The following is a 15,913-nucleotide window of genomic DNA, read 5'->3' on the forward strand; positions in this document are numbered from 1 at the left end:
CCAGGGACTTGTTTGGAGTTCTCTCGTTACTTTCAATTGTCTGCAATGTTTGTGCTATATCTGGGGTAGACATCTTTGAATCCCCTAACACTCCTACAAGAGAAATAGGCTCTTGTAGTGCTTAATTTAGCTTATCCTGATATGAATGTTTGAATTAGGTGAAGCAAATACCTCACTCACTCCAGATAAGTTTATAGAACAAGCTAGTGCATGCACTGTTGCAAAGGCATTAATGTTAACATCTTTCAAACCTGGAAACACCGCAAAACATTCAGTCAACAAAGTTTGGGGGAGTTAAATTAATATGTGAGGGGAAAGGATATAGATTATTTAGTCACCAGTGCTTGAAAGGATAAAGAGTTTAAGAGGTAAATGAATTGCAAAGGCAGAAGGTATTAACTGCAAGCTTGGAAGGGGCCGATAACATGATAGAAAAGGTTAATATAACCTTTTGCATACCTCATTGGGCAATAAATAACTCAATAAATTAATGTACAAGTAAATAAGGAGCAACCAGCGTATTTCTACTGTAAAATTCCATTTCATCTGTACATATTTGTCACATTAATTCAAGAGCTCTGGGGAAAAGGGTATGATATGAAGTCTTGTCTTTCCAGTTGCAAGTAATCATCTGATCATATTTAAACTTTATGAATGAATTAATGGTAGAATGATGCAAATAAATATATTTATATTTATGTTAGAATATGGAATTTCCTCTTTTGATTTGAGCTTCCATAAAGAATACTGAAATTTGGTTCATTTGCCATTTTCCAACTAGGATATTGAATTAGAACAAGTGGGTCAGCATTTTTCTTCTTCCCGTTAGCTTTTTATTTCTTATATTCGTCATGGTCATATTGTTCAAACAATTTACCTGAAATGAAAGTGGCACTAGAATCAATATCTGTGATGCACGATTTTTGCAGCATAAACACGGTTGTTCTATTAACAAATTTGCACACAGAATGAAGTGGCATATTTGCCAGATTTCATTCAATCTGGTTTGGGGGGAGACAAGTGAAATTGACAAATTAGGTTAAGTTAACAGTGTTTTTCTTGTCAGTTTCATGGTCGAGTCATTTTTCAATGACATTTAACTTCATAAGTGTAATTCATGGCTCTTTGGGGGTTTACGGTACATATTGTTCAGAAAACTCCTTGACCTCCTTTTTTGTCCTTAGGGATATAAATTGCTTTCAGTACCCTTTTTGTCAAATCTACAGAGGGCCCAATACTAAATGAGCTCTAATGATCTGAGCTGCCAAGGGGCTGTGAGTAAGTCTAACAGACTCACTTGCTAGAGTATGTTGTCCTTTGTTTAAACACCAAAGAAGCTCCATTTATAATTCTTTATTAAGTACCATTGTAAACCCTTCTAAAGAGTTGGGGGCAGAACCTTTGTAGCGTAAAGCAGTGTAGTTTTATTACAGATAATCAAGTTATGCTAATTTTAGCAGCTGAGGATCTGGCTTGGAGATGATAACCCGAAGAGTATGTGTTAAAATAGAACAAGGTTCGAGTTCAGAGTACAAGGTCTCTTCAGTTTAAACTTTGAAAGCTATTACTTAATCATACAAAACAAAACAAAGAAAAAAGTATATTTGTCTAGAACAATGGACAAAGAGGGTTCGTGTGAGTTGTTATTCTATAAAACAAGGGTATTGGGCCTTAGGGGAATTGATAGGCTTATTCTGTGTGAGTAAATCTCAGCTGCATGCATCAGTAATTCAGCAATAGGAAACGGTTCATATAGGTAGAAGGAGGTGGTTTTGTTCTACATTGCTTTCATGAGCACTTCCATTTGAGAAGGAAGGTGGTGTGTTTCTGAAATGTGGAATACATTAGGACTAATCAGTATTTTCTAAAGTTAACTGTCCTGCAACGTACAACAGAAAGTTACACACGTTACCTATTCGAATTTCCCATTAAAATATAACCTTAAAAGAAAAAACCAAGTTTAGGGGAAAGAGTAGCATTCATCCTTAAGGTAAATTGACATAAATCTTTCTTTTTGTTCTTTATTTCTTTATTAAATCAGGTTATTTTGTCACAACTGCCTGTGTCAGGTATAACAGAAATAGCACAAATGATATAATCTAAATTTTGGAGTTTTCGATTTTGTTGAGCATGGAGGAGACTAACAGGAAGAAGGTTCTAGATAATTTTAGAACAATTTATGAATTTATGATTTTTTTGGGAACTGAACCACAAAACAATCATGGTTTATGGGTATATACTAAATTGCACTATAGTATTTTCATATCCAATTAATTGAGCACTGAATCTTGAAAAAATAATAAGAAGAAATTGCCAGGGTCATTATTACAGTGAAAATCTTATAAGAAGATTTTTTGTTACCGTAATTTCTGTGCTACAGTAATCTGAATTAAAATCAAGTATGAGTTATTCTGATAACTCATGTTATTGTATCTCTAAATGGGCCTGCTTCAATCCTCTGAGTTGTATCTAATCTATATACTTACTTTAAATGCTCTGTAACTTCATAAAATAATTTGACAAGACTGTTTATAGAAAAGTTGAGATTTGAAAGATCAAGTATTGTTCATATAAGGCAGAGTGAAAATGTCTCTGCCTTAATTTAGAAGGATCAATTTGGAAAAGATGAGAGATAAATCACTTTCATTATAAACTCAGATCTTCCTAGAGCTGCAAGAGAGAATGCCAATCATTTTTGGTTCTTCTCTTGTGAGCTGATATATACCAGTCATGAGATGAATTCATTTTATTTAGGACATAAGTTTGACCTTGACCCTCAATTCCACAGCAAAAGGCAGTTGGTGAAGCCTCAATGTTGGTATTCATGGTAGAGCATAGTGCACTTACACAAATTAATGATACAAGATAAAAATTTGGAAAACCATAACGTTACTGATAGAGCTTATTTGAAAGACACCACATAACATTCCTTTATTTGTCAGGACTGAAATGGCAAAAGAGGTTTTATGGATGATTTTCCATCATAGCTGTTTTCACTTTCTTATGCTGTTGTTTTCAGATAAAGAAAAAGATGAAATCTGTATGTACATCTGTTATTCTTTATTTCTTAAAAGAATTACCTGCTGGGTAGAACATGGGTTGAAATAACAGGGACTCTCAGTTTCACTGCTTAGCTACTAATGGACTAGGAATAAAATGTTCAAAACTGCCTGAATAATTTAAAAGTCTAAAAGAAGCTAAAAGCCACGGATAATTTGACTTCTAGGTATTTAAAGTAGATATCACAATCTTATGTTCACAATGGTCTAGCATATAGTAATAATAGTAGTATTGATAAAGATACTCCCAAGTAAAAAAAAAATATTCTTTGAAAAGTGTAATTCGTTTGATGTTTTTATTTTTTTAAAGTGAGAAGAGGGGGCCAATACATTATTCCACACAGTGTTTAACTCAGCAGAACTTGCGTGTTTCAGAATGCCCCCAGACTAAGGCTTATGTGTGGAGCTCTTACTATGTATATTTAACTTTTATTTTTAAGTCTTTGTACTTCTTCACTCCAGAATTCCTGCAGTAAACTTTTGTTTTTCAGTCACACCCTGTTTTATATTCTGCTAATGTAATTACTTCACGCTTTCCAGTTCTCAGACCAGATAGTTATGACTTAAACAACCACATGAATTTACTTTATTTTGTCCCAGTGATATGAACTTTTCAAGGTACCACTACTACATATTTTCCAGACATTATATTGTGGGAACTAACCTTTTTCTACATCGTTTTTGTTTTCTTATTTAGTTGATTGCTTAGATCCAACGTGCTCCAATCATGGAGTCTGTGTGAATGGCGAATGTCTCTGCAGCCCAGGCTGGGGTGGAATAAACTGTGAGCTTCCCAGAGCCCAGTGTCCAGACCAGTGTAGTGGGCACGGTACATACCTGTCTGACACTGGTCTTTGTAGCTGTGATCCCAACTGGATGGGTCCCGACTGCTCTGTTGGTAAGAAGAATATTTCTTCTGATTTTGCAATAATGCACCTATTTCATTAAAACATGAATGTCAGAGGCAAATTTGAAATACAAATAAATTAGAAAATTTTATTTGGAACAAATTTGGTCCTGTTCTGGATTATGCTGGAAAGAAGCATTGTATGTGTGTATATATTTTAAATACTATTTAAATACTACTTTTTAATACATTCCTAATTTGGGACTGACAGCTGGGGGTGGGGGTGTAGGTCAGGAGTCTGTATTTCATTCTGCAACTGACTCTCTTGTGGACTGAGAAAGTTCAATAACTGCTTTATAGCTGTTTGGCAACTTCAGCTGAAAAACTCCACAGCAGTGATTTATAAATATGTTCATAACATTTGGGGAATGCAAAACACTCCAACTGAGTATATTTTCAGGGTTTGCTTCATTGTGCATCAAAATGCTACCCATTTTATGAAAAAAAAAAAACAAACCAAAACAAAACAAAATAAAAAAACAGAAAACCCTTGCATATAGGGTATTTTTTGATTCTTAGTTGTATATGGAATATTTAAAGAATTAATTTTAGGGCAGAAGACACAATAAAAACCAAGCACCAAAGTCTAAACTAAAAAATTTCATCCTCTGCAGGATGCTGAGGATGCTGCAGTTGACTTGAATATTATAAAACTTGTTTATTTTAACAGAAGGAGCTAAGGAGAAAAAAAGCAGTTTTGACAAGACAGCAAATGTTCTATTTGCGGGGGAAAAAATACTTGAAATTTTGCATTTATATTGCAAGCTGAAGCTTGAGATGGAATAGTAGGCCATAAGCAAGACTCTCAAAGTAATTTTTACAGCTTTCACATGTATTCAGTTATTTCTTAAGATTAATGACTCAGAATACCCCACCAGTGAAATGAGTATCAAGATATGCTTTTTTCTGCTTCATGCATCAGCAGCAGCTAGAAAAATACATGAATGAGAATTTAAACTGTCATTTTCTTTGATGCATGAGGCAAAAGACTCCTCTACTTTTCCACAACTTCTGCTGGCAGAGAGCTGTAAGAGAACTTGGGAGCAAGATGCTGGATATCTCACCATTATTAGTAGTAGGATTCCAAATACTTTCACTTGCAAGTATTTTTTCCAGTCACTCCTAGAGTCTAAGTGACCCTGAATTGTCACCATTCTCTGCTGAGTGTGTGTCGTGGTTTAACCCGGCCGGCAGCTAAACACCACACAGCCGTTCGCTCACCCTCCCCCCTCCCTCTCTGGGACGGGGGAGAGAAATGGAAAGTGAAGCCCGTGAGTTGAGATAAAGACGGTTTAATAAGACAGGAAAATAATAATAACAATAATAATAATACAATGATGATAATAGTACTGCTACTAATAATGTGTACAAACAAGTGATGCACAATGCAATTGCTCACCACCCGCTGACCAATGCCCAGCCTAACCCCGAGCAGTCCGGCCCCCTCCCCCCGGCTAGCCACCCCTATGTATTGTTTAGCATGACATCAGATGCTATGGAATACCCCTTTGGCTAGTTTGGGTCACCTGTCCTGGGTCTGTCCCCTCCCAGCTCTTACTGCACCCCCAGCCTGCCTGTTGGCAGGACAGAGCAAAAGGCTGAGATGTCCTTGGCTTGGTATAAGCACTGCTCTGCAACAATTAAACCATCGGGGTGTTATCAGCACTCTTCTCATCCTAAGCCAAAACACAGCATTCCACCAGCTACTAGGAAGAAAATTAACTCTGTTCTAACTGAAACCAGGACAGTGTGTCATAGGTGAGTTTTGTTCTCGTTCTTAACAAATAAATGTCTGTATTAAAATCAACACAGGTTCAGGTTTGAGTAAAACAGAACTACATGAACTACAGAACTACTTCTGCAGTGCTGACAGACGTCGAGGAAGCTACCTGTGAAAATTGCTTGTATCAGAATAGAGAACACAGCTCTACAGCAATCTGCCCAGCATATAGGAACAGAATTTTGTAATGACTCTCATGTAATTTACCATGTTCTTCAGCAAAAGCTGACTGCTGGGCTTGATCTGGATATGAACAGGCCAGTTTTTGAGAGCATGTAGTTTTCAGCAAAAGCATATTTCTTCTACTCACTTTTACTTAATGACTTGGGTTGCTACTTCTGCCCTATTGCCACTGGCATAAGCCAGCTGTAATCTTTCTTCTTTTTTCCTCCTAGAAGTGTGCTCTGTAGACTGTGGCACTCATGGGGTGTGCATTGGCGGAGCATGTCGCTGCGAAGAAGGGTGGACAGGAGTGGCGTGTGACCAGCGAGTGTGTCATCCCCGTTGTACAGAGCACGGAACTTGTAAAGATGGGAAATGTGAATGCAGAGAGGGCTGGAATGGGGAGCACTGCACCATTGGTAGGCAAACGACAGGCACCGAAACAGGCACATATTGCTTTCTTTTCATAAATCGTAGAAACATAGTTATTGTTGTGTATTGTAATAGGCTGTTCCTTTAAGGACCCTAATGCTTTCAAAAATTAGTTCAGACTCCAAATGTTTGGGCTGAAATGCAGATGAGCTCTTGGAATGATTTAAAATCGATAACAAACTGATTTGGGGGGAAAAAATCCACAGCAAATGAACGTTAGTAAGTAAAGATGTAACAAATGGTCCATCACGGTACCATTTCAGCCAAGCTTTTCAAACTTAACTAAACATTCCTTTGTGTGAATGGCATCCTTTTTAATTTCCTGGTCTGATGCATCAGTGCTTTCCTGCTATTATACATCGCATCTGAAACACACCACCACCATCTCCACACAGAGCAGGGGTCAAGTTGTGGAGGAATAAGTGCTCCTGGTGTTACAGAAATAGCTCCCTAGCATTTTCCTGTGTTGTGCTGTGACAGTGGGCATGGTGTTTGCATATAGACAATCACAGCATGGGAGGGCCTTGTCAGTAGTGCAGCATGCTGCTGTACCCTTTCCTAATAGCGTGCTGCTCAGTACAGCATTGGCATCATGCAGCGTGCCGTGACTAACACGATTGCATCTCAGCTGTGATGTGTCAGCCTGGGAAGTTCAAAAAGGTTATACTTACACAAAGTAATGATGCTCTATCCTCTCAATTACAGCACTTGAAATCTTATTTTGAAGAAGAATTAATTGTTTCTAAATGAAGTTCTTTATTTTGTCACTACAAGCAGTTAGGTTGTGTGTTTGGACTACCTTGCAAAGTTACTAGGAAAAAAAAAAAGTTATTTTCCCTGTACTGTAGTTGAAAATGGGAAAATCTAGATGGTCACGTCTCTTCTGAGAAACATGAGCAAGATAATCTGGAGTAAGAGTATCCAACTGCAAGCTGAGACTATGTAAGTTTCAGGCAAGTGTATTTTCCCCTGAAAAAAATTTGGAGGACTTACCTTAAAAGAAACCTACAGAGTTCAAATCCAAGATCATCTTTAAGTGGTGAATTTACCAAAGAAATAAGTAGGTCAATTGAGATTTTCTTGGCAATCAGGGACCCTAATGGGACAGTCCTATTACAAGTGAATTGTTATTTCTTTAATTAAAAGTATGGTGAGATTATTGCATCCCTCAAGCTGTTTTTCTTTTTTCATTCCCCTCTGACTTCTTCCTGAATATACAATCCATTTCAAATGCACACGAGTTGGAAACTAAAAGACTGTGCTTATTGGGAAGAAAAAAAAAAAAAAAAAAAAAGATTCCTATTTTTAGAGCATATCCATAGATGTTGTGGTGCTGCATGCTTCTACCACACTATGCTAATATGATTTAAATCAAAGCTTTTATGACTGAACACTTTGTCACCAGCAAAGATGCAGAGTGTTTTTTCACAACTGCTTTCTGACTTCCATCATATCAACCTCTCTCTACTGGATTAATCTAGGCATTTTGTTTTAATATTAAGTAATTACCAGCTCCTTACAAAATGCCTAGTTTATAAATATTTTTGCATTAAGTTGTCTAATAATTGTTTATTTTAAAAGTTGCTTCTTTGTCCTTTTTTTTTTTTTTTTTTTTTTTGCTTTATAATCTTCTAGAAATATGCCTGTTTAGAGGTAATTAATGTATTTTAAGTCTTCATTACTGTGCACACAAAAAGATGCCTTACACCAATGCCATAAAAGAATTCTGAAATTTACAAGTTCAACTAGTGAACCCTGAAGTAAGAGTTTTAGTTTAATTTTCAGAGCTATGAAATAAATATTTTCCCTCTTATAGAAGTATATACACAATTCTTCTTTTGAGAGAAAGGGCAGTGCTGTTGAAATGATTAAGTAAATAAGTGTAAGCTTTTTTTGCTTGTTTGGTATGTATTAGAAAGATTTCTTTTAAATTTAATATGGTTCTGCCTGCAGCAAAGATTAGACTACAGGGAAAAAAAATAGGTTTGCCCTTGTAATTATCATACATTTAAATTTGTTCAGCCATAATTTTTGTATTGTATATACACAGATGTTTTTATGACTGGGCTGTATTAGTAAGAAATTTGATACGTTCATATCATCAGACCTGATTGTGAGGCTATTTACAAAAGCACAAAACATGAGGCCAGAAATGGAATTCAGTTCAGAGGAAAATCACAGCTTGATTCCATGGGTTTGTTTTTTCTGGCTTGGTTTTAACACAAAGGCTCATGTTGTATGGGGCTGAAAGGGAGAAAGAGTTTGAGCAATAAGGATCATAAAACTAATTTTTGCCACTACTTGTACAAAAAATGCTAGAAGTTAACACTGGAAAATTGGTCCTTAAACAGTGGATTGGTACTTGGATCAAAGATGAGGCGCTCAAGGTATTTTCAACAGCAGTGTGGAGATCTAAAATGTACTTAAATTTTACAGAAAATCATTTTGACTTAGTGTATTTCCTTTATGGGTTTAGCTTTCAACTAAAAGGTTGGCAGACCATTTTGTGTCAGAATTACTTACTAAGGAATGTTTACCTTAATAATATTCAAGAATGCAAATTTGATGTATTTGAACCTTGACATAGTTCTGTTCGGAAGGCACCTGGCAAACCCCACAGTCTGTCCAAAGACAGAGCAAGGCCAGACCAGAGTAAAAAAGCATATGAGCAGAGGCTGAATTTCTCCCTTCCCAGAACACAGTTTGAATTCTTAAATACCTGTGTGAGGTCCTCATTAGCCTCACAATACATTTGAGAATTTCTCTACTTCAAGCAGAAAAATGGGATTCTCATCGGAGAATTTATTTACTCTGAGTATCCATTTATTGCTAGAACTAGCCTGAAATCCTTTCAAGTCAGCAGAAAGACTTGCTTTGATTTGAGTGACTTAGGCCAAGCCCACTTAGGACAAATTGATCCATTTTGTGAAGAAAGACAGGTTTCTACACAGACCACCATTTATTTTATTTTCTTTGTGTTTCCTCAGCAGTTTCTTGTGCTATATTCACATCATAGTGGAAAAGAAATCATTATAGCAACCTGCAGGTATCCAAGTTTGTTCAGGTTATTTTATTCTATTTAATATAAAATTAATCCTTTATAGACAGCAGACTGAACGCACACTCTTTTTGGCTTTTCCATGTTGTGTACCTAAGCTCACAATCCCCTCTCATGAAATTTAACAAAAATGTGGTTTCTCTCTGTTCTGCCTGTATTGTAGGAAAATAACTCTGAAAAGTCGCCAGGAATGCCACTATTAGCTCACTATTAACAAGCTGTGCAAAGCAGCTTTTGCCTATGTGCATCAATAGAATTATATATAAAAGTCGGTGAACACAAATTCCTTGCTACACGGGTTTTGAAGAATCCACATCCAAAGAATAAAAAGTGAAAGTATTGGTGCCTGGTCTTACTGAAATGCTGTATGTATCAGAGCAGAACTGTGCACCAGACACTACATTTCATTTTGCTACTTCAGGTAGGGAGAAAAATTGCTTACTGGAGTGATGATAAAGAAAATGAATCTTCTCCCAGTGCAAAAATAGACCTGTCAGGATATATTTATTAAGTGATTACTATTCAGTGATTGCAATTATGGAGGAAGTTCTAACTAAATAATAGAGGGTAATCTAGATGAGGAAAAGATTATTGGAAAACTAATAACAAAGCAAAAGAATAAGATACAGCAGTTGCTAAATCTTGAACCAATTTCATGCCAGGATTTTAAAATGGAGGATTTATCTTTTCCTTGAAGCATCTGAGTGTTGTTAAAGCATGCTGTTATGAAACAGGTCTGTTACTTTCACTGAAAATAATATTTGGATGTGTAAGACTATTGTTTTTAATCTATTGTTGGGGATGTTCTCCACATAAACTGCCAGAATTGTACAATAGGAACAGTGTGATATATAAGGAGATCTTAAGGAACAGACACAAATATAATTTTAAAAGCGAAGTACCATCTGTAATCCATATCCCTGTAGTACGAAATACAATTGTTATTAAGTCATTGGTAAAAATCTTGTTGTGAGACCAGAGAAATCAGGATTTCATTCTAAATATTTATGAGTAAACTTTAAAACACTGCAAACATATTTTATATGGTGAGCTCTCTCAACAGAAGTGTATACAGAAGATTTTCTTCATGCCAACCTGTCATATTCCCAAACCCTTGCTCTTTTCTGCTCACATCCTACAATAACGTAGGTTAAACACTCTTGCTTTCAGATGGAAAGTGGTGTAAGATTGCAGTAAAGGCTGCTCGATGGTATGGATACTGTGCTGCAGATTAAGATCAGAACAGTTCTTATCTTTTCTGCTCGTTTTCTGTTTTTAATGCAAACAAGCTGTAGCCCCTTTGACAGCCACAGAAGCTGAACTTCCTAATATCTACCTGCTAGGCAAAACAGAAGCAGTGGTAATATGAGCATCTCCGCAGACTGCTTCCTGCCCTTGTGATTGTTTTTCAGAATCTAACTCCAGAGGCGAGGATCTGCCACTCTCTTTCCCCCACTGAGTCCTTAGCCTTTATACTGAAAATGTCAAATGGTAGGAAATGTTCCTTAGCAAATAAGGGATTCAGAGATCTGTATTAGTCCTGTACCTTGTCTTCTGGGTTGTCAGGGTCTTGAAAAAAGAAGAAGGATTTGAGGGAACTGGAATCCTGTACCCTACATAGTGGGAAGTAACCTAAAATCCTTAGCTTTATGAAAATGTGCAGAAAAGGAGAAAGGACTTTCTGTCTGGGATGATTAAGATAAGAGGTTTGAGTTTAAGTTACAGGATGGGAGGTTTGGGTTAGGTGGTAGGAAAAAATTTGCTGCAGTAAATGAAAAACTGAATGAGATTGTCTGAACGAGTGGTGATATCCTCACTGATGGAGCTTTTAACAATAGTTTAGACAGATGTCTGTCAGGAATACCATAGAATAATTCATCCTGCCATGGGTCAGAAAGCTGACCAGAAAATCATTGAACTATGCAAGCTCTCTTCCAGTCTGATTTTAAACGATAGTATAAAGTGGTCCCTTGGAGCTTAAAAGGAAATATTCATTCTAAATAACTTATTTGATAATGTTCCAAGTTAAAATTTGTACTTTCATCCCTGTTAATAATTGGATGCCACTCTTAAAAGTAGAATTTGATCATTTATCCAGCCAAGGAGTCTAATCTGTGAGTTTATGTATTTGCAGAATTATAGGTTGTGAACCTGATGATCTTTTGAGGTCCCTTCCAATTGTTCTATGAATTCCATGTTCCTGGTCTGTGATTCCATACACAGAGCCACTCTGAAACATCCAAACAAAGAGCAAATATTACACCCAGTAGGTAAATACTTAAAAAACCTTCCCTTTGAGATATAAGGACTTGCCCAGCCGAATACTAGACAGATTACATCCCACTTTCTGATGTTCTTACTGAGGGAAAAAAAAAAAAATTACTAAAAACTTTTTTTTCCTTGGGTGTTTTGGGATGATCATGCCCTTTACAGTTTTTAGACATGTTTACATTTTTTGCAGGCACAAGAGAGTGCCACATATAAAGTGAAAGGATTTAGATTTAGATTTTTACTTCATCATGAAGTCAATAATCGATAGAAACATTAATAATGGAGCATTGTGTTATCTTTGGATCCAGCAGGATATTTTTGTCCCATGATAATGCTCTTTATGTCAAAGATTTTTTCTTCTTCTACTGATTTTTCTTGTTGTAATTACAATGGTAATGATTCAAAGATGAAGCAATTTTCAGGAGAGATGGAAAGTGTGTGGGAGGAGACAGTGGAAAGCCATCGTATCTGACAAAGAGCAATTTAAGAGTTAGATATATTAGACTTCAATGCATTTCTTACTTAAAATTTATCTATACCATTTTATAACTTACCAAGGTATAAAAAAAAATGCTAAACAAAGACAAAAGAGATTTAGTTTGCACTCTGTAGAGTGAGGGACACGCATTATTTTTAACTTCATTTGAAAAATGCATAGCATATTTGGGTCATGACTGCTTTTCATTACTGATGATACAGAAATTTGTTGGTGACATGACCAGAAATGTTGGAGGCAGTGGCTGTTTCTATATCTCCGGATTCAGGTTTATCACCTGTATAATACAGACATCCTACTGTCTTCACACCTGGAAGTGGATTTCTTAATAACTAGAAGTCTTTCAGGTACGTGGTGTCAAGCTTTCATTTGGAGTATCATAGGATGGCTTCCTCCCCATGCATCTTTCAGCAAAACAACAGTAGCAGATACTGCTTGAATTAAGTTGAGGGGTTCTCAGTGATTTCTGTCATTCTCTGCACATAATTTGCATTTTAATTTGTCATGCAAGCACAGAGAAACTCTATGTGAGAGGTAGAAATCCCACCTAGCAAGCAACATTTTTGTACTTCGACCTGAAAACAGTAATTTTGCCATAGGTGGCATGGTGGTATTTGATGTTGGTAGTCTGATAAAATTCATATATGTACTTTCACACCTCACAGTTATTCCTCCAGAGGAATGATCCTCTTCAGAAAAAGTTTACAGCAGAGAGGCTCATAAGAGGTTAAAAACAGGAAGAGCCAAAATTGTGACAGACCCAATTTTAGCCCGGAGTAAATATTTGAGTGGATTTTGGTGGTTTGACTGTAAGGTGACATACCTTGATTTAATTTTCTTGTACTAATAAAAATATCTTTTACTATTTCAAACTAGTTTCACAGCTGTAGCTCTAGCTGATGCTCCTGATCCGTAGAGAACCATTTATGATCATAAATGTAATGTAGTCCTACATAGATTTATCAGTCAGACTTGTGATACCTAGAGAATTGTGTTCATGTATCATATCACTTTGCATTATATAGCCAAAATGAATGAGTTAGTCAGTTAGACGGGTGGTAATGCAGTCCAACATCGCTGTATTTCAGTAAAGATGCATTGCCCTATAAATAATCAAATAGAAACTTCTTCCTGGAAAGATGGTGCTACTTGTAATTTCCAACTACATTTGCTATTGAGGTGCTTTGCTGATTTTATAAATATCCTCTTTTATCACACCTCCAAAACTTCTATATAAAATCTTGTCCCTTGGTTTCATGCTGTGTAAATAACAGCTCTTTTTTTTCAGAGCTCATAATATTTATTTTTTTTCCCTGGTTTGTAACTTTCTAAATTCCCACTCCAATAACTAAATTGTTCTTTGCTACTTTTGTGTATCAGGTCCGATTAAGCTTTCTAAGTATTTTTTGTATTACTAAGGTATTGAGAACTGCCATCTGTATCCTTTTACCTTTTCATGGCTGAACGCAATACAGTATTTCCTTCCAGATATATATTGTATATAGAGATTTATATTGTACATAGAGATTTGCATAGAGCAAGAGTGGTTTCACTTTTGGAGAGTTGAGAAATGAAATTCCTTTTCATTTCCAGAATTTACACAGGGCAGCTGTGGATCCTTTTAAAGTAAAAGTTAATCTTACTCTCCAGGAAAAATTTTCTTGTTTGCATTCTTTGCTGAGAGCTCGCTATAAATGATTGAAATATATCACAGTGCAGAGACAGAACATTTGAGTGGCTTTTCTCTTTCCCTTTATATAAGATATATGCAGAATACGACCTTACTAGTAGCCCCCAAAATTTAATGAGTGTGTTTTCAGCAAGGCTTCCTGCATTTTGTCTGGTACTTCAAATATGCACCCAGCAGATACCAGTGAATAGTTTCCCAAACTAAAATCACATTTCATTTCTCCTTTTGGAGGGGCTTCTACATGAGTTACACTGATTTTCTGGCCAATTCTTGAACTCTTGAAAGACTACAAAAAGCAGGGGAGGGCAATCAATCAAGTTGCTGATCTAACTTTTGAAAGGGCAAAGCTGATTTTGCTCTTCGTAGAAGTATTCACAGCACCAGGCAATCTTTTCTTGTTCCAGATATAATGTTTTCTGTGTTATTTTGTACCCTGTGGTGTCAAGCACAGCTTCAGCAAGTGAGTGAATAATGTGGTATTGCTGGATACAAAACAACAAAGACACAGGAATGCTTGTGAGAGGTTAGGGAGATAGAGACAGAAAAGTAGTACAAGATCTTGAGAAATATGCATGTATATACGTGTGTATAGTATTGATACTTACTAAGAAATGAATACAAAAGAGAACAATATCTTCCCATCCTTTTGAGGAGTGCTGTTAATGTCCCTGTTAAAGATGTATTTTCTTTAATGGAATGCATTTTTACTTGTACATTCTCAAGATATAATTCTTATACCTTTTAACATCAATCTCACATAACCTTTCATGCTTGAAGATGCAGATGAGGCCAAATATGTTTTACCTGCCTGCTGCAACCTCTATGGAATAACAATTCAGACTTAAGGTTTTACCTTTTCAGCTTCTTGTGATTTTGTCTCTGATTCCTACAGAGCATCAAATTAACAGCAGGATGCCATAGAAGTTAGTTTTTTGCCTTCCTAAGACATCTGATGCTTTCAAAGTTCTCCACGATATTTTTTGCTTAATATTATATTAAAAATACTAGTGTCAGAATGGAAAAGGAAAAAGCAGTCTCTGTAACATCTCTGAAGTGTCAGTTCAGGATTTTGCTGTGTGATCTGTTTAGGGCTTTGGGGAAAAAATGGAACTATTGAAAGCATTTTCTTTAAACTCACAGTTATCTGTTGTGCAGTAACTACTCACTGAGGATGAAATACACATTGAATACTGATACATCTTTCTTGCAGTGCACTCAATTTATTTTTTTTAGATCTGAAGGACTGAATATGGGGACATATTCAGGGTGTTAGTTATAAGGTAGACTATATCCTGAGCAATTGATACTCAACTAAGTTTAAGTAACTCAGCTCTTTTCTCTTGTTCCTTCTCTCAGTTGCTATTCTGACCTGCTTAAGAAATGCTTCTCAGGATAACCTCACCTTCTGGAAATATTTCCTGCAGGTAGCCTCGGTCTATTTTATTTTAGTTATATTTTTTCCATACACATAAACAGAAGCAAAGTTTTCTGTCAAATTGAAATCATCATATAATGTAGTATATCTCATCTGGCCAAAGAAAACACAATTCTTTTTGTGACTGAAATCTAGAACAGAAATCCAAACCTAAGCATTCTTGCAGGTGTTCAGGTCTGAGGTAATGGTTGGTGTTCATCTCTGTATGTTGAAAGTGCAGATAGCTGGGGTAATGCTAGGGTAATTATTACTTGATTTCTACGTGCTGTGAAATTGTAAGAGTTTAGATTTCTACAATTTCTAGACCATGTTTCTGTGACGTTTTCAGTGATACAGTATTGATTGACATACAACTGTCCATCTCACTCTGTCAGTAGTATTCAAAACACATCCATGCTTGAATAGACAGAGACAAAACAATGCTGGTGTCTAATTAGCCCTTACTCTACCTGCAGTTCACAGTCATATTACTGAAACCCAAGGAAAAGTGAAACACAAGAAATTAAAGTTACTGTATTCATCCTTATTCTCTCTTCAGTCAATAACAGGATTAGAGAAGAAAGGATTCATTGTCCAGCTGTCTCCTTGTAGATTTTCAAATACAAGAGCTGAGCCTTAGCAAT

The 15,913-nt window shown here is 36.2% G+C and overlaps 1 protein-coding gene across 6 annotated transcripts in view; it reads left to right on the top strand.

The window, feature by feature from the left end:
- Positions 1 to 15,913, top strand: part of TENM2 (teneurin transmembrane protein 2) — a gene marked incomplete at both ends in the record, with an annotated part of 523,490 nt that overhangs the window by 440,884 nt on the left and 66,693 nt on the right. For 3 of the 6 annotated variants that reach the window (XM_084295547.1, XM_084295549.1, XM_084295551.1), the window contains 2 exons: positions 3,757 to 3,957; positions 6,142 to 6,354. In XM_084295547.1, coding sequence (XP_084151673.1) covers positions 3,757 to 3,957; positions 6,142 to 6,354 — 414 coding nt within the window. The remainder of the gene's footprint in view (positions 1 to 3,756; positions 3,958 to 6,141; positions 6,355 to 15,913) is intronic. The other 3 variants (XM_084295548.1, XM_084295550.1, XM_084295552.1) reach the window with 1 other exon arrangement.

Source organism: Netta rufina (assembly GCF_964035555.1).
Source record: "Netta rufina genome assembly, chromosome: 14".
Lineage (NCBI taxonomy): Eukaryota > Metazoa > Chordata > Aves > Anseriformes > Anatidae > Netta > Netta rufina.